A 19,362-nucleotide genomic window follows, 5' to 3' on the forward strand; every position below is an offset into this window, starting at 1 on the left:
AAGGGGGTGTTTAAAATATTTCTCCTCTCCTCTCCTCTCCTCTCCTCTCCTCTCCTCTCCTCTCCTCTCCTCTCCTCTCCTCTCCTCTCCTCTCCTCTCCTCTCCTCTCCTCTCCCCTCCCCTCCCCTCCCCTCCCCCCCTCCCCTCTCTTCTTCTCCCTTCCCCTGCCCTCCCCTCCCCTCTCCTCTCCTCTCTCTCTCCAGATGTGGATGTGAGAAAAACAGGTTAAAATAGAATATAGTAATTAGGATTTTCATCTCCAGTGTATGCCAGAGATCATTTTCAATTTGTGAAGATGTTAGTCTGCATGGTATATTTTGAGATATGGTCTACTGAAAGGCCCTTCTTATCTTATATGTGTGTGAATGCCTGTGTACGTATACATACACATTTGTATTTTTTTTTTAATGCGGTCACCCTGGGCAAAGGTTAGGAGTTATTCAGTTAGCACCTTGGCATAAATAAGTCAGCTAAACAGAGATAACCCACAAAGTCTTAAGGAAGGAAGGGAAAACAGTTTTTTTTTTCCTCTGAGGATAAGAAGTAACACTTTTATTGAATGTTTTGAGATAAAATACTTTTTATTTATACACATGTTTTTGTGAAAGAAGATGGTTAATTTTACACAGATTCAAGACTTCAGGGGAAAATTGCATAGTTGCCTTTTTAGAATAAGATAATTCAGCTGTCTTTTTATTATACTGACAACATTCTCATTAGAGAAATATTATATTCTATCTTGAATCTCAAATTTTATTTTTTTAATCAAAGAATAATTGGCATACAATATTTTATTAGCTTCAGGTGTATAACATAATGATTTGATATGTATATACGTTATGAAATGGTCACCACAGTAAGCTTAGTTACCAGCAGTCACCATACAAAGTTGTTAAAGTCCCCTAGTATTATTGTGTTTTATCAATTTGAGAAAAAGATATTTTAAGTGATGTTATCAGTAACTCATCAATAAATAAAACACTTAATACTAGGAATGTTTATTCTGCTATACTGAATGTGAGTATAGTTGTATGAGATATCTGATGCCTTCTGGCGAGCCAGAAGTCTGGCCAGGGTTTGACTTCCACTACACTTCCAGTGATCCATAATTCAGTTGAATTGGTTTCAGATATTGGATGATCGTTTTTTGTTTGAGGATATATAAATAGATTTGTCTCTTTTCCAGATCCTCCAAATTAGCATATTTAAACTTTTTCATCTCCCACACCCTACTCCCCACCCCTCCACAGATGAAATAAAACAAAAACTGTTCAGCTTAATGGCCAATCAAAATACAGGGGTGGAAAGGACAGGAGAAAAATGACAGTCACATGAATCAAAAGGATAGATAGCGATTTGGATCCCTTAGGAAAGAGTTGATTGAAAATGTATCTTTGCGGTTTTGTTAATTAACAAATGACCAGTTCCCTCCCTGTTCTATTCAGAGGCATTAGCTCCTAAGTGTAATTTTTGCCTACAGAGAAGGAAAAAAGTAGACTCTTGGAGACAAACTTCCTTCTTCTTTGCTCTCTTATTTTTTGCATTTTCCTTAGTAGGGTCAAGTCATTGATCTTTAGTAATGTAAATGAACTGGGTATTACAGGTATTTGAATGAATTATTTTGTGAAGATGCAGAAGTATCTAGTGAGTGTATAAATACTCTAATTAATCCTTGGGAATTCCTAGGTTTACTTCTTGAAATTCCTTCTTGTCTCTGGGCCTCTGAACGTCTGCTTGGGAAGTATATATATGGAGAACCAATGTGATAACCTTGAAGTATGTCATGATGCATTATCAAAAAAGAACAATGAATGTTCATTGAAGAAGATTGAAGTTCTCATAGTACTTTGTTTTCTTGTTATTATGACTGTTTCATTGATCAAACAATGCTTGGAAGTTCAGGCTTAAAGGCTTTATTTTCAGAAAGCTTTGTTATTGATCACAGAAACATGGAAGGGCCCCAAAGGAAGATCTTTTTCTAAGATCTTATTACCATCCACTTTCATGATAGCAAGATACTAAGTGTAAGAATTCTTTTTAGAGTGATGAAAGCCACTGTGCTGTGAAACCTAAAATGTACGCATTTTATCAGTGCATTGTATCTTTCTTTTTGAAAGGGATACAACTTCAGATTCTCTGGCCTGACTTGAGAATTAGGCAGAATCCATTTAGCTTTTGGCAGTTAGCATTGTAACAGAGGTTGTATAATTTTTGGCCTTCAGGGGAAATATTAGAACTGAGAACCTGACAAGAAAAGAAGGCTTATCAGAACCATTATGGATTAATGAAATAAATCCATAGGAATAAAAAGAAGGGACACATCCTTTCTCCTAACTTAATTTCCATAAGTTCTTTTATGGAAAGAAATTTTAAAAAAACTAAACGAGCTAAACTCTTAGAAGAAAACATAGGGGAAAAGTATCATGACATTGGATTTGGCAATGACTTCTTAGACATGAAAGACCAGACAACAAAAGGAGAAATAGACAAATAGACCCATGACACTTAAAAATGTTTGTGGATTAAAGGACATTATCAACAGTGAAAAGGCAACCTCAGAAATGGGAGAAAATGTTAATAATGTATCTAGTAAAGGATTGCTACCAAGAATATACAAAGATTCTTACAGCTTAGAAAAAAAATTATACACCCCCCCCCAAAACCAAACGGATTTAAAAGTGGACAGAGGGCACAAACAGAAGATAGATTAGTGGCCAATAAGCACATGAATAGATGTTCAACATCACGAATCATTAGGGAAATGTACATCAAAATCACAGTGAGATCTTATCTATACTCATTATGATAGCTATTATCAAAAAACCAAAACAACCAGTGCTGGTGAGGATGTAGAAAATTGGAATTCTTTCTCACTGCTGATAGGAAATGTAGAATGGTGTAGTTCCTGTGGAAAATGGTATGATGGGTCCTCAAAATTTAAACATAGTATCAAATGGTCCAAAAACTCCACTTCTGGGTTTATACCCCAAATAAATGAAAGCAGGGAGTCAAAAATATATTTGTATATCCACGTTCATTCAACCATTATTCGCAGTAGCCAAATGGTGATAGCAAACCAAGCATCCACCAACAGATGAGCAGATAAACAAAATGTGGTACATACAAACAACTAGAAAGGGAGGGAATAAGGGCACCTGGTGGCTCAGTGTTTGAGTATCTGCCTTGCCTCAGGTTGTCATCCTGGGATCCCCTATCAGGCTCCCTGCATGTAGCCCTCTTCTCTCTCTCTGCTGTGTCTCTGCCTCTCTCTCTGTCTGTGCCTCTCATACGTAAATAAATAAAATCTTTAAAAAGAAAAAAAGGAGGAAATAGTGATACATGGTACAACATGGGTGAACTTTTAAGATCTTATGCTATCTTACGCTGAAATAAGTTCAGACACAAAATGATGAATATTGTATGGTTCCTTTTATATTAGGTACTTAGAGTAGTTACAGTAGAGACAGAGTAATAGAGAGACGGAAAGAAGGGTAGGTACCAGGAGTTGGGAGAGGGGCTAATAAAAAGTTAATACTAGGTCTGGAGTTTCAGTTGGAAAAGATTAAAGAATACTTTAGATGGATGCTGGTGATGGTTGTACAACAATGTGCACAAAATGCTACAGAACTGTACATGTTCATATGGTTAAAACGGTGAATTTTATGTTACGTATATTTTATCACAACAGAGAAGATGTTGAGAAAGAATAACACAAAAATTATTTTTTAAGAATTATTTTAAACATTAAATTTTTAATTGGTGCATTGTATTAGTATTTATGAGTTAAAAGAACACTACCTTTTCCCTGCTAGCAACCTCAAGATGAAATGGAGCAAAATCAAGCTCTGTTCCAGTAAGTATACTAATTTTTAACTTTATTATATTGTAGTTTTTTTTTGTAATTTTGCACACTAAAATGAATCTTCATTTTCTTAAGAGTTTTTGAATTATTGTATATTTTTAAATAGTTGCCCCTTTAGCAGCATACAGATGTTATTTATAAACATTCTAGGTAAGTTTCATTTCATGAGCATGATTGGTTCAGATTAAGTTGGTTTTCTATTAATATTACTTAAAAAGAAAATTTATAGCATAGCATGAAGGAAGAATTTGTAGACCTTATTGAAATTGGACTTTATAGGACTATTGCACTTTAAAAGGCTTTATCCTTTCAGTTCTTTTAAAACTGTGGTTCTCAAAGTATGATGTGTTGACCCCTTGGGAATCCTTGAGACTTTTTGCAGAGCGTCTGTGAGATCAAAACTATTTTCATAATAATACTAACCCTTATTTGCCTATTTCATAGTACTGACATTTGCATATTCAGTGCTAAATGGTAAGTAAAATATTGAAGGCTTACTTAGGCTCAGTAGGGCAATGGCACCAAATAGTGCTAGTAGTCGCTGTATTTTTCATTGCCATGAGCTAGCAGTTAAAAAAGACAAGGAAGGAAAAAGCTAGCTTCACCTAGTGCATTTGATGAAGCAGAAAATTTATTGTTTTATTAAATTTCTGCCCTTGAATATATATCTTCTTGATATGCTGTGTGATGTGGAGGAAGTATGCCTAAGTACTTCTTTGCATACCAAAGTGTGGTCCTTGTCTTAAGGAGAGCACTTGTGTAGTTTGAGTTGTAAACATTGTAAGAAAATTAGCTCACCTTTTCTTTTAACTTGAAAGAATAATCAACAAAGTAGTATTCACACTTGAGTATATGACAGACATTTTCTTGAAAATCAGTGAAGCAAGCCAATCACTTCATGGAAAACTGCTGATGGTATTTGTTTGCCAATGAAAATATTGAAGCTTTCAAGTGAAAATCAATGTAGGAAAACTTGTTTTTATTGTCCTTGATGACTTCACAGTACTTTAAATTTTCCAGTGAGATCAGTGATTATATTTATTTACAAAGGTGATCTTTTTTTTAATAAATTAATTTTTTATTGGTGTTCAATTTACCAACATACAGAATAACACCCAGTGATCATCCCGTCAAGTGACAAAGGTGATGTTTTTGATGTTTAATCAAAACCCTTACATATATGTGTGTGTGTGTATATATGTATATATATACACACATTATATATATAATCCATATATATATCCATATATATATGGATTATAATCCATATATATATGGATTATAAGTATAAGGAAGCTCAGGGACACCTGGGTGGCTCAGCAGTTGAGGGCCTGCCTTCGGCTTAGGGTGTGACCCCGGGGTCCCGGGATCGAGTCCCACATCGGGCTCCCTGCATGGAGCCTGCTTCTCCCGCTGTCTGTGTCTCTGCCTCTCTGTGTTGTGTCTTCCATGAATAAATAAATAAAATCTTAGAAAAAAAAAGTATAAGGAAGCTCTGCATAACTCAGTGAATCAGTATTTTCTAAAAGACAAATGCATAATGTCACAAAATCACATGCAGATGAAGGGTCCATTCAAAGTGCAAGAGAGTCATAGTACAGAATACAAAACTTTCATTGATGGGGTTTCAATTTCCAGTAACCTTTAAGGAAGTTATTCCTTTTAGAATTTTGGCATAATACTTGTTTTGGGGTGATACTACAGTTACCCAAAAAGGCTACTGAAATACTCCTTCCTTTCCAACTGTGTATCTGTGTGAGGCTAGATTTTTGTTATATACTTCAAATAAAACACCATGTGACAAAAGAGTGAATGTGGTAGCAGGTGAGGTGACAGCTGTCTTCTATGAAGCCATACCTTTAAAAAAGTGCCATTCTTTCACTACTGTTTTTCATTTTGTAAAATATAATACATTTTTATAAAACATATTAACATGTTTCAGAATTATTACTGTTACTTATTTTTATTTAGTTATCTTTAATTTTGTTAAGTTTTTATGTTAATTCCAGTATAGTTAATATACAGTGTTACAGTAGTTTCAGATGTATAATGTAGTGATTCAGTAGTTCTGTATATTATTCGGTGCTCATCATGATAAATGTGCTTTTACTGTTATTTTTAAATTAATGATTATTTAAAAGTCTTCTTATTTTAACTTCAAATATATAATATAAATAAGTATATGCACATAAACAAAAGCTCTTTGGGTTCCTCAATAATTTTTAAGAGTTAAAAGGAGACAAAAGATCAAAAGGTTTGAGAGCCACTATGTTTAAATAACCCTATTACTGAATGTATCAGCACTATAAGTTTATTTATAGAAGTGGGGAAAAAAGGAAAACTTAGAGACTAACACAGCATCCATAACTCCACTGCCCAGAGGGAACCATTGTTAACATTTTGCTATATTTCATTTTATTTATTTTTAAAGATTTTATTTATTTATTCATGAGAGACACAAAGAAAGGCAGAGACACAGACAGAGGGAGACGCGGGTTCCCTGCGGGGATCCTGACGTGGGACTCCATCCAGGGTCTCCAGGATCATGCCCTGGGCTGCAGGCGGTGCTAAACTGCTGCGCCACCGGGGTTGCCCTTAGTCAAAGTTTTTTAAAAACAATAACATATATCTTTTAGTACCTGTTATCACTAGAACAGAATGGGTTTTCCTGCAGTTTTTTCTTGGACATAAGACATAAAACGTTTTAGAAACTTTGGATACTCTCACTTTGCGAGATCCTAGGCCCCAGGATCACCACCTGAGCCAAAGGCAGAGGCTCAACCCACTACATTTTATTTTAGACTTTCTATATAGTTTTGTTTTTATTTATATTTTCTATGAAATTGGAATAATTCTACAGATAGTTTTTGTATCCTATTTAAAAATTTTAAGTAATAATTTGTAATTATCTTCTCATGTCATATTTTTTAAAAACATGAGTTTTAATGGACTCACAGTATTTCACAGTATAACTTGATTGTACGATAGTGTATTCCTCCATACTTAGACATGTACATTGTTGTCTTGCCTAATATAAATAACTTTTTTAATAATATCGTTGAATTTGCTCAATTTTTAGACTTATGTCTTAAGTTTTCTTTTGTAATTAAGGAAAAAAATTTTGTTGTTGAGTCAAAGTATGATTCAGTTTTGTTTTAAATCAGCTTGTTCTTCTCAAAGAATTTCATTTTAGGGAAAAAAATCAGCATTCTTTTCTATTTGCCTTCTAGAAATTATTCTGTAAATATATATGAGCAGTTTCATTTCCATTTTCAAGGTAGCTTATATTGATAACTTCTGTTTTTAGACTGGAGAGAGTATTCAATTTGTTATTCTTGCTTAGGCTTCAAGTAGCTGGTGTATAAAAACTACTCTTAAAACAGCTGAGGGCACCTGGGTGGCTCAGCAGTTGAGCATGTGCCTTTGGCTCAGGGCATGATCCCGGAGTCCTGGGATCGAGTCCCACATCGGGCTCTCCGCAGGAAGTCTGCTGCTCCCTCTGCCTGTGTCTCTGCCTCTCTCTGTGTCTCTCAAGAATAAATAAATAAAAAATATATTAAAAAAAAAACCCAGCTGAAACAAGTGGCTTTTTTTTTTAAAGGGAGATATCTTGATTGTGTTTGCATAGTATATTAGATTGAGAAAAAGATAGTTAACTGATTGCTTTTCTTCAATCAACTTTTAATTATCCCGAGGCAGATGATAAAAATTGCAGATTTAGTATGAGCCTTATTTTGCTTTCAATCTCTTTCCATCAATATTTCATACATGTTCTTTGCCTACTGAGAAATAAAGAATGAAAAATAATATCTGAGAATTTTCTCATTAGTGACTCGCACTTACATCTAAAACTATAATGAGAAACTTTCAGTGTATTTGAGGATTTAGATAGACAAGATATATAATTCAGGACCAGTTTTTTCTCCCCCACTACCCTTATTTGGCACATAGTCATCCCAAAGTGACTTTCACACCTAAACTTTAGGTTATCTTGTTAGTACTCCTGATTCTTCATCCATTAATTTTTTAGCTTGTTCCTTCATTTTTGCAGTCACTTGAAATGTAAATGTTACCAAAATCATAGTAATTATAAAAGTAGTTGGAATGATGGAACAAAAAAAATTATGCAGTTTTGAAATTCCTTTAGATAAAAAAGCTTAAATTATACTTAAATTAGAATAGTGTTTTTTTTCTTTTCATTTCTAAATTTGTATTTATTTATTAAATAATTGATTTATTTTTTAGGAACAGAAAAAGTTTTCCATTGTTCACTGTATCATTTTCCCAGGCTAAACTTTCACTGAACCACCAAAGCATTCAAGGTATGTTTTTATGTGTAGAGTCATATAGAGTAAATTTGTCTTTGTCTAAAAATGGAAGGCTTAATTAGGTATGGATTGATTTATTTGCATTAGTGGCTCTCAGAAGGCCAAATGGGAAGAGGTTACAAGTGTGGGAAATATAGGACATTTGGCCTTTTGAGAGCCATTAATGCCTTATGATGCTATTGGCATCTTTGCACTCTTATCACCACCCTCATTGAACTTCTGAGTCAGAAGTCTTTAACTGGCTATTCCGTTAAAAGTGCTATGGGCACCAGGATTATGACTTCATGGTGTTTCTGCTGCTGTAAAGTTGATGTGAGTAGACACCCATAGAATCGGTAGTCCTCTTCCCTTCTGGCAGTTCATTGCAACACCCTCTGCCCGTCATTCCTTGCAGAGTGTTCAGAACAGAAAGTTCATTTTATTATTATTATCCTAGAGTTTAGGTTAAATCACATATAAAGAAACTATGAAATTGTTAGCTAGGATAGCTAATTCTGTTTTAATACAATCATACAGTCTTCCTTCCAATTCAAAAGGTAATTGTAACCAAATTATAGAATGGTCAAAATAAACAAATTATCTCTAGTAATTGTTATAATTGTTTATAAGTTAAAATTCAGTTCCTCTAAGCATTTTCTTCTCATTTGCTACTTTAGAATTGTGTTTTATACATAAATACATACTACTACTACATTTTGCCTCTTTCTAGTGTTAAATAGAAAATGTACAAAACCTTTTAATAATTTATTAAATGATAGACAAAAACTCAAAAAAATTTTAATTTATAAAAACTAAGCACATTTTGTAGTTAGAAAATGAGAATTCTTTCAAATATGTTTATTTTTAATACAGTAGTCAAAGGTAGTATACTGTATACCAGCTTATCACATTGTTAAAATACTAACTATTGGCATAAAAGAATGATCATTTTGATGATGAGATGATTAAAAACAACATAGAAATAGTTGGGATTTGAGGATGTTCTTTACAATTCAGAGAAGAAGAGGATGTAGTCTTATTCTCTCATTTTAAACTAATGCCCCAAGGATCTGACAGTTTAAAAACAACAGCAACAAAAAATATAATTGAAGATGTATCTATTACAGTGTTTCTTTCATTTGTACTAAATTTTAAACGACCAGAGATAAAACTTTAAATGAGAAGGTATACATAGTAGGACATATTACCATTATTGTTTGGCACAAAGGATTCTAATGCAAGGATAAGAAGTTATTTATTCTTAATAATGTTTTGCTCATCATCCTGTGAGGGTGTGCAATACCATGATGTTAACCCTCCTAGCAATTTTCATAGCTTATCATCATCAAATGACAAAGGTGAAGCAAAGCAAAACAAAATCAAAAAAATAAAAAAGAGATTTTTGCATGATGTGAAGCTCAGCAAGCATATTTATACTTATTTTTTCACCTGAAAAATCTGTCTTGCTTGTGGGATGCATGCTAAGGTTTAGCACATAATTCCTTGGCTTATGCTGTAGCTCTTGGTATTGCCTAATCAAAAGAAACCAAAAGAATGACTCAAACATATGCTTGAAACACCAGTGAGCCCTAACTTCCTACCTAATTATGTCATAGTGCTGGGCCTTGATGGTGAAGGTTGGAGGCAAAAGGAGTGAAGTTGGAGAAAAATACCTTTTTTCCTGATCCTCCTTCAGCTTCACTTGGTATGAGTTGCAGAGGGAGCAAGATGAGAAGGGGATGGTAAAGTGGAAGTCACTTTAAGACAACTTCTTGATTCCCTTTGGCCCTATATGGGTTTCTTTTCATGCCTAATTTGACAGCATGAATTTAATTTATATTATATTACTTATAATGGAGGAGATAATGACCCTGAAAAAGTAGATATGATTATTCCTCCTATAGTTACATATACATAGAATAACTCAGCCAAAATAGAGAGGCTGGCTTTTAGCTAAACTAATTCTAAATAATTATAGTTTTACCTATCTTCATGAAAGTTTTAAGAAATGAAAGAAATTTCTTTTTCTTTTTTTAAGAATTTTCTTTTGTAACTCTATTGCCCCTGTGATACTTTTATACCAATAAGTAAGTATAATAGTTACATATATTGCATGAATGCATTTCAAGTTATATTGATTAAGAAATGCTAAGTAAGCATATTTTTAGTGCTTTAATAAAACTGGAATAAAACATATTGTTATCTTCTAGGGCCTGAGGCTGAAAATTCTGAAATTTTGCCAAACCCAGAAAAGGTTGGTCTATCTTACAGAGATTAGCTATGCAGATCATGTGTTTAGATTATATTTAAAAATTATATTGATTAGGGTGCCTGGGTGACTCAGTCAGTTAAGCATGTGCCTTTTTGGCTCAGGTCATGATCCAGGGCCCTGGGATCAAGTCCTGCATTGGGCTCCCAGCTCAGCGGGGAGTCTGCTTCTCCCTCTCCCTCTAACCCTTTCTCCCTGCTCATGCATGCTCTCTCTCTCTCCCTCCCTCCCCCTCTCACCCTCACCCCTGCTCTCAAAAAAATCTTTTTAAAAAATTGTATTGATTAAAGTATCAAGCCCATTTAGGTTCTTTCCTTGCATAAGAATATGACTAAACCATTACAATAGACAGAAATAGTCTAAAAATCCTTTCCAGTGTTTCTTATACTGTTCTTCCTTATCTCTAATAAAATCATATTTTATTGATCTGTGTTTTTGTATTTTAATTCTGGTATAGTTAATATCCAGTGTTATATTATTTTCAGGTGTACAGTATAGTGATTCAGCAATTCTGTAAATTAGTGCTAATCAAGATAAGTGTACTCTTAATTCTCTTCACCTATTTCACCCATCCTCCCCATCCACCTCCCTTCTGATAACCATCTGTTTGTACTCTATAGTTAAGAATGTTTTGGGGGGATCCCTGGGTGCCTCAGCGGTTTGGTACCTGCCTTTGGCCCAGGGCACGATCCTGGAGTCCCGGGATCGAGTCCCGCGTCGGGCTCCTGGCATGGAGCCTACTTCTCCCTCTGCCTGTGTCTCTGCCTCTCTCTCTCTCTCTTTCATGAATAAATAAATAAAATCTTTAAAAAAATGTTTTTTAGTTTGCCTCTTTGTTTTGTTTCTTAAATTCCACATAGTGAAATCGTATTGTATTTGTCTTTCTCTAAATTATACTCTCTAGATCAATGTATGTTGTTGGAAATGGCATGATTTCATTCTTTTTTTATAGCTAATAATGTTCTTGTGTACATATATATCATTACTTCTTTATCCATCTATCAATGGACACTTGGGCAGCCTCCATAATTTGGCTATTGTAAATAATGCTGCAATAAACAGAGGGATGCATATATCCTTTCAAATTGGCGTTTTCATATTCTTTGGGTAAATGCCCAGTAGTGCAGTTAGTGGATCATACAGTAATTCTATTTTTAATTTTTTGAGGAACCGCAATGCTGTTTTCCACAGTGGCTGCACCAGTTTGCATTCCCTCCAGTAGTGCGCAAGGGTTCCTTTTTCTCTATATCCTCACTTGTTTCTTGTGTTTTGATTTTATCTATTCTGACAGGTGTGAAGTGATACCTCATTGTGGTTTTGATTTTGTGTTTTCCTGATAAATTAGTGGTATTGAGCATGTTTTCATGTGTTTGTTGGCCATCTGTATGTCTTCTTTGGAGAAATGTCTATTCTTGTCTTCTGCCCATTTTTAAAATTCTATTATTTGGGGGTTTCTTTGTATTGAGCTGTATAGGTTCTTTGTGTATTTTCGATGCTAACTAACTTTATCAGATATGTCATTGCAAATATTTTGTCCCAGTCTTTTAGTTTTGTTGATTATTTGTTGTTGTTTGTTGACTCTTTCCCTTGCTGTATTGCTATAAACTTCCTTCTTGGAACTGCTTTTGCTGCATCCCAAACTTTTGTACTGTTGTGTTTTTGTTTCATTTGTCTCCATGTATCTTTTTATTGATTTATTCGTTTGTTTTTTAACAAAAGATTTTGTTTATTTATTTGAGAGAGACAGAGATAGCAAGCGAGAGCACTGGCTGGGAAGAGAGGGAGAAAGAGGCTCCCTGCTCATTGGGGCTCCATCCCAGGACCCTGGGGTCATGACCGGAGGCAAAGGCAGGTACTTAACCAACTGAGCCACCCAGGTGCCCCTATGTATCTTTTTTCTTTTTTTAAGATTTATTTATTTATTAGAGAGAGAGAGACGGAAGAGCAGCAGAGGGACAAGGAGAAACTCTAAGCAGACTCTAGTCACCACAGAGCCCAATGTGGGGCTTGATCTCATGATCCAGAGATCATGACTTGGGTGGAAACCAAGAGTCGGATGACTAACTGATTGCAGCACCCAAGTGCCCCTTATTTGGCTTTACTTATCTGTTGTGGGCAGTATGTGGTTCTTGTGTTGCTAGTGACCCAGTTTGGGAAAACCTTGAGATTGAATTGAGTCAGACAGACCAGGCATTAGCCAGAGAGGCAGTATCACCAAACTGCAGGGCACATTCCCTGTGTTGTCCTCCTAGAAGCTTTTGTTGGTGGGCAATGCCTGCAGTTAGACCAGCATTTTGCCCCTAGCCCACTGCTGGAGTTGCATTTGGACTGATAATGTGTGATTGTCTTTCCTTCTCCGTGAAGCAAGAGTCACTTTGGAGTGGTGTTGGCCCCTGCTGGGGCTGCTTACACCCTGGGAGGCTCATTGCATTGTTTTGTTTGGACTCTGGCAGAGAGTTTATTGGAAAGGGTGGATCCATAAAATCTGCAGGAGTGGGAGGTGCCTTGTTTAGCAAGTTAGGTAGCAAGTGTCTGCATCCTGTCCTGCTGGTTCCCCCACATGGGCTTGTGCTTCAGCTGGGGGTGGACGGGGTAGGAAATGGCACCTGTCAGCTCCTTTGTTTCTGGTGAGGTCTTGCAAGGATCCCTGCCCCTCCATCACATGCTCTGAGATGAATAAACAAATCTCCCACCTCTGTTCCCCAGGAATTTTTCAAATTGCTGCTGCTTTGGTGTATCTCTGCAGGCTGTTTTTTGGTGCTGTTTCTTTAAGTGGGGACTGTTTCACCCTTCTGACAGAGCCAGCAAATTTTGAAAGTTCTAGGTTTTAAGTCCCAGTGGTTGTAAGAACTCAAGAAATTCGACCCCTTTGGTTTTCAAAGCCAAATATTATGGGAATTTATCTTCCTCATGCAGGCTTCCTCTCAGTGTGATAGTTATGTTTTTCTCCTATCTCCATCCCAGTGGAGTTCCTCCCTCCCAGAGAGGGTCCTGCAGGTCTGTTTAGTTCCCCACTACATCTCTGCCCTTCCTACTGTCTTTGGTCTGGCCTTTTCTCTATACATAGCTATGGAGTTTGTTCTGCCAGTGTTTGGGTCATTTTCTGAATTATTTACACCAGTGTAAGTTTACTTAGTTGTATCTGTGGGATGAGGTGAGCTTAGGGTCCTTCTACTCCACCATTTTCCTTAGAATGTACCTTGATCTACATTTCATGTCCAGTGTTTTTAGTCTCATATATCTAGAAGAGAAGTATGAAACTTATCAAACTAATTGCTGAGATGATGTAGCTAAAACACCTTCTGTTGGTTTGTCTATTACCACAGTTCATTTAATTTTTCTGTTAGATACCGCTTTTGCATCTTCCAGTTGTTACTCAGTAACCACATATACTGAGTTCTCATTCACACTTTGCTTTCTGTTTGGTGCTATTGGGGAATCAGAGGACTGTAAGACTGACTGTCCACAGCAGACTCAAGCAGTCCAGGACTTCCCCAGGTCAACCCTGCCAAGCCTGTACCTTATTTGATCTTAACTATACCTTATACATTACCACCTCCATGCCTTTGTTCAAGTCAGGAGCCAAAAAGCAAGGGAAAGAACATAAAATTTGGAACCAGATAGTGTGTGTTTCAAGGAAAAATATGTCCCATTTTCATGTGTAGAATACCAATAGCAATACCCATTTCACAGGATTATTGTGAGGACTGAGAACAATGATAGCTCATGGCATCTGGTACCTACTTGATCCTTAATATGTGTTTTACCCTTCTCCACTTTTAAAAATCTTTAATTTTTGGGTCAAGTCCTTTTTCCTGTATGGTTCTATCTTAGATAGCTTCGGTGATCTTGACCAAAGTAATTGCTCCATCTTAAGAGTTCATTATTCATTGACTATATCAGTATTTGTCCATCACTTGGATCCTATGACATTAATCGATCTTGTCAGAAAAAGGATCTCTATGGACAAAGAAGTTTGGAGAACACTATATCCTAAAGTCTCAGAGATTTTAATGCACATGCTCTGAAAAGTCTTGCAGTAAAGAAACCTAGTTACCTTGGTTTAACCAACCATTTTTTAGCAACTGTGAAAACCCTTCACTGCCTTCTGTTTCTTCCTTCCAGAAAACTTCTCGTAACACAGCAGGCTCTTTTGTTCGTGCCATTCATTTGAGTTCATACAGTGTTTTTGTTTTTGTTTTTGTTTTACCTTATTTATATTTATTTATTGTCTTATGTATTTATTCCCTTAATCTTCATTTAGAAATTAAGTTCCTTTAGGGCAGAGTCCAATATATATACTTTATTACATCTATGGCCTTGAATTTAGTAGATATAAGTTCTTCAGATAGGAGAGCAACCTTGTACTGTGATTTAAAAAATGGATAGAATCTGATTCTTAAGTTTTTTTAAAAATTTTATTTATTTATTTATGAGAGACACAGAGAGAGGCAGAGACAAAGGCAGAGGGAGAAGCAGGCTCCCTGCAGGGAGCCATGTGGGACTCGATCCCGGGACCCTGGGATCATGCCCTGGGCCAAAAGCAGGCGCTCAACTGCTGAGCCACCCAGGTGCCCCAAGGTTCTTGAGTTTTTTTCTAAATTTTCTAAAATGTATAGTTTACATTACTAAAAAATAACTCTATCTTCTTAAGTTTTGTATGGTGTATACAGAGAAGATAAATTATGGTAGGTAGAAAAGAGGGGGAAACAAAATGGTTTTCACTTCTTTTATTCAAATCAAATCAGAATACCAGAGAGCTTACAAATTATAATGTATTCTGTCAGAGTGGTGTGTCAGTGGAAGGTGGATTTGATATTTAGAAATAGCCAAAAATCATTGAAACCCATTCTATTATTTAAGGTCATGCAAATTAACAGGTTTTTTAAAAACAAGATTTTCTGTATTTACTTGAAAGAGACAGAGCATGAGTGGGGGAAGGGACAGAGGGAGAGAATATCCAAGCAGATTCCTGCTAAACACAGAGCTCAACTCATCTCATGACCCATAAGATCAGGATCTGAGGTGAAACTTAGAGTTGAACACTGAAACAACAGAGCCACCCACACACCTCACAAATAAAGAGTATTCAGTGGTAAAAAAATTCAAATTATTAAGACTGAGTTTTTTGAATGGCCTAGAAAGGGTTTTCGAAAGCGATTTCAAAAGAGGAAGTCTAATAATATTTTGAGCATTGGAAAAATTCTAAGAACAGGGATCCCTGGGTGGCGCAGCGGTTTGGCGCCTGCCTTTGGCCCAGGGCGTGATCCGGAAGACTCTGGATCGAATCCCACGTCGGGCTCCCGGTGCGTGGAGCCTGCTTCTTCCTCTGCCTGTGTCTCTGCCTCTCTCTCTCTCTCTCTCTCTGTGACTATCATAAATAAATAAAAATTTAAAAAAAAATTCTAAGAACAGGTATAACCTGTTAAGATGATGTCTTTGAAAAGTAATGGTCACTTAGAAATAAAAGTGTTTTTTTTTGTTTCTTTTTTTTTAATAAATTAATTTTTATTGGTGTTCAATTAGAAATAAAAGTTTTATGTTATGGGTTTAAATCAACCACAATGCAGAACTAGGGCTGCATAGTGGTTGAGTGCATATGCCATATCTAGGGCTCATAAAATTTACATTGAGCTGTGTCTTTGTTTCTCCTGCTTTCCCTTCTGATCTTCTCTCCTTTAGCCTTTTTACTTCATATTTATACATTCAACAGAGGTGGGTATTAAAAAGAAGGTGAAACTATTCAATTTTATTCCTGTTTAATGATTTTTATAAAATTTATTAGTGAGTTTTAAAAAGTTTTATCTATTGATTGATTTTTTAGTAGTCTGCTCACCCAGCATGGAGCCCAATGAAGGGCTTGAACCCACCACACTGAGATCGAGACATGACCTGTGATCCAGAGTCAGAAGCTTACCTACTGAGCCACCCCAATAGTGATTTTAGGCAACGGAGAATTTTACAATTATTTTTTTTTTTGAATTTTACAATTATTAACTGCAATGAAATTTTGAGATGAGCTAATTATTAATTAAGATTAACTACTAAGTATTCATGCCATCTCTGCCTCTTCTCTTAGCAGAGATAATTTAAACTTAGCTGAATAGATAATTGGCATCTATAATTATGGCTCTGCCAGTTTTACTCTTGGTCCACTGTGAATGTTTAACCATGTATTCAGAATCATTAGCAATTTGGTATAGGAAATTAGTAAAGAAAAATATTTTTATTTTTGGAAGGGGAAGAAAATTGATAAAACTTTTTAGTGGTAATTTACTAGAAAACTATGAAGTTTTCATTTTAAAATTTGAAATATGTTCTATTGATGGAATTTCTATTTGGAATACACAGGAACTAAGCACAGACAGAAACTCTCCTGAAATTAGCTTTCTCTCAGGTACTGCTACTAAAGTATCTGATGTGATGGTTGTAAAGGAGAAATCGTTAGTGGAGCCAAAGGAGATCTTAGCAGTACCAAATAAGTTTTCTGAGTCTGGAAAGGAAGCCCCATTGACCATGAATTCTGAAGAAACCCAGGATGAAGAAAGTTCTCTTAAAACCTTTGTGTCTGCCTTAGAAAAGTTACTTACATCACCAGAAATCACTCAGGAGGAAAGACTGTTTGAAATAATGAGTGATTTTGAATCTAAAGAGTTGACCAACCCATTGAGCAACTCTCCGAGTTCCACATCAGTATCTTTGACATGTCACAGAGATTTACTAGAAAACGCAAAGGATGATGGGTTGCCAGCTGAATTGTTAGCAGCCCTAAACACGTTATCAGAAGGCAACATGGAACCCATCTGTCACAGAGAAGAGGGAGGCAGCAGTCTCAGTGCTGGAAATGAATATTTAGGAGGGGAACCCAAGATGTCTCAGACCAGTGAAGATTGTACACAAATAACTGAGGTGAATTCTGAATCTCTTTGTTCTGCTCCACTCTTTGAACAAGATTCCAAGGTAGGGGAGCTGCAAGATGAGCATCTTTCACCGCAGCGTGTAAATTCAAGTGTAAGTTTATGATTTTGCCTTTTATATTGACCTTTACCAAGTTTTCATTACCCATAAACTTTATTTTAAATTGAAGTTTCTTCCCAAATATTAACACTCAGAAGATGCTTTTTGAATTTGAAGCACAAACTGATCTTTCTCGAGGTTCCAGGGGTAGAATTTTCAAGGAGTTTAAATGTAAAATATATGTTTCTCATCAAAGACCTTAGAAAACATATCATTAGATTGCTTACACATAGGAAGGAAATAATTATTTGCCAGAATTTTTTTTCTGTTAGCTCAGAAAATATGCCTACCTGGGTGCAGAGTAGGGATGAGATACCCCACATTAATTTCTAGTTGAGAATAGAATATATGCGGTTGAACTGTCCCAAGAGGGAAAATGTTATGCCTGGCTTCAGCAGAACTTTGCAATCTATGTCTGAGGATGCTGTCCTGGGGTTTAGAATTCCTGCAGTACTATGGCTAGAGACCTTGCAGTGGGCTACCACTAGCCGGGTCCCTTTTGTATGGTGACATTTTTTTTTTCCTTTATAAAGGAATTTTATTTTTTTTTTCTGACTGCAATAGTAATACACTGTCATTATATATTAAAAAAAATCAAACATTACAGCAATATACATAATAATATAATAAGAAAAAGTCCACATTTCAGAGATAATCACTACTAACAGTTTGGTGTATCTGTCTCCAATATTTTCTATGCATGTTATATATAAGTTTATTTTTATATAAATGAGACTATATTATACATAATGCTTTGCAACTTTTAAAAAATATTTTTTATTAAGGTACAGTTGACATTTTGCAACTTGTTTTTTAAATTTTGTAATACATCTTGGTTATCTGGGTCAGCAAATGTAGCATACTTCTTAAATCTTTTTACATGCTATGGATATTTTATGTGTGTGTGTACATATACAAAACATAATTTATTTAATTCAATAATGATGGTCATTTGAATTCTTTTCTTTCTTTCTTTCTTCTTCTTTTTTTTTTTTTTTTTTTTTTATTACCAGGCTACTTTTATGAACGTCCCTGGGACGATGTGAATAAAATGTTACTAAGCTCATGTTGCAAAATACATACCTGGCATAATCCTGCATGCAATTCTCATAAAAAACATGGGGATCCCTGGGTGGCTCAGTAGTTTAATGCCGCCTTCAGCCCAGGGCATGATCCTGGGGTCCCAGGATCAAATCCCATATCGGGCTCCCTGCATGGGGCCTGCTTCTCCCTCTGCCTGTGTCTCTGCCTCTGTCTCTCTCTGTGTCTCTTATGAATATGTAAATCTTCAAAAAAAAAAAAAAACAACAACATGTCAAAACAGATATAGTAAAACTAAAAAAAATCCAGAAAAAGAAAAATTAATCATGGGGATAGGGCATGAAGGTTAAATTAAACACTCCAGTATTTTAATCTGAAAAGAGGTAATATAAATAAAATGTAGACGATTACAATTGATTGGTATTAATAGAGTGGGCATGAATTTAGCAACTATTACAAAAAAAGAAGCCCTTTAAAAGCAAAAAAGAGATTGGTTTAGAACAAATAAATACACTTGCTCAGCTGTAATAAAAATATGGAACTTGTTATCCTGAAAAGCTTTGCAAGCTGGATATATAAATAAGCTCAAGAAAGGTTTACATGATATGTATAAACATATATATGTATCTACATGAAAGTCAAATCTATAATGGATTATTAAGGGGAGATTAGAGCCATTCATGATATACTGGTAACCTTTTAAAATCAGTATAATGGAGGGTTATATGCAATCTTTCCCCATGAAATAATACTTCCTGCTGTCAAACAACAAACACTGGGCTAAATAGAACATGGATTTGGTCTATTATGACGTTTCTATTGTTTTTTTTTTGTCTCTCATCATTTTTTGCTACCTATTTCCTGTG

General features: G+C 35.5%; 1 protein-coding gene across 5 annotated transcripts in view; it reads left to right on the forward strand.

Moving 5' to 3' along the window:
- ANKRD31 (ankyrin repeat domain 31) overlaps positions 1 to 19,362 on the forward strand; it is a 133,992-nt gene that overhangs the window by 15,887 nt on the left and 98,743 nt on the right. For 2 of the 5 annotated variants that reach the window (XM_041751875.1, XM_041751874.1), the window contains 4 exons: positions 3,813 to 3,853; positions 8,108 to 8,184; positions 10,380 to 10,423; positions 16,790 to 17,449. In XM_041751875.1, coding sequence (XP_041607809.1) covers positions 3,813 to 3,853; positions 8,108 to 8,184; positions 10,380 to 10,423; positions 16,790 to 17,449 — 822 coding nt within the window. The remainder of the gene's footprint in view (positions 1 to 3,812; positions 3,854 to 8,107; positions 8,185 to 10,379; positions 10,424 to 16,789; positions 17,450 to 19,362) is intronic. The other 3 variants (XM_041751876.1, XM_041751878.1, XM_041751877.1) reach the window with 3 other exon arrangements.

This window comes from Vulpes lagopus, chromosome 4 (genome assembly GCF_018345385.1).
Source record: "Vulpes lagopus strain Blue_001 chromosome 4, ASM1834538v1, whole genome shotgun sequence".
Lineage (NCBI taxonomy): Eukaryota > Metazoa > Chordata > Mammalia > Carnivora > Canidae > Vulpes > Vulpes lagopus.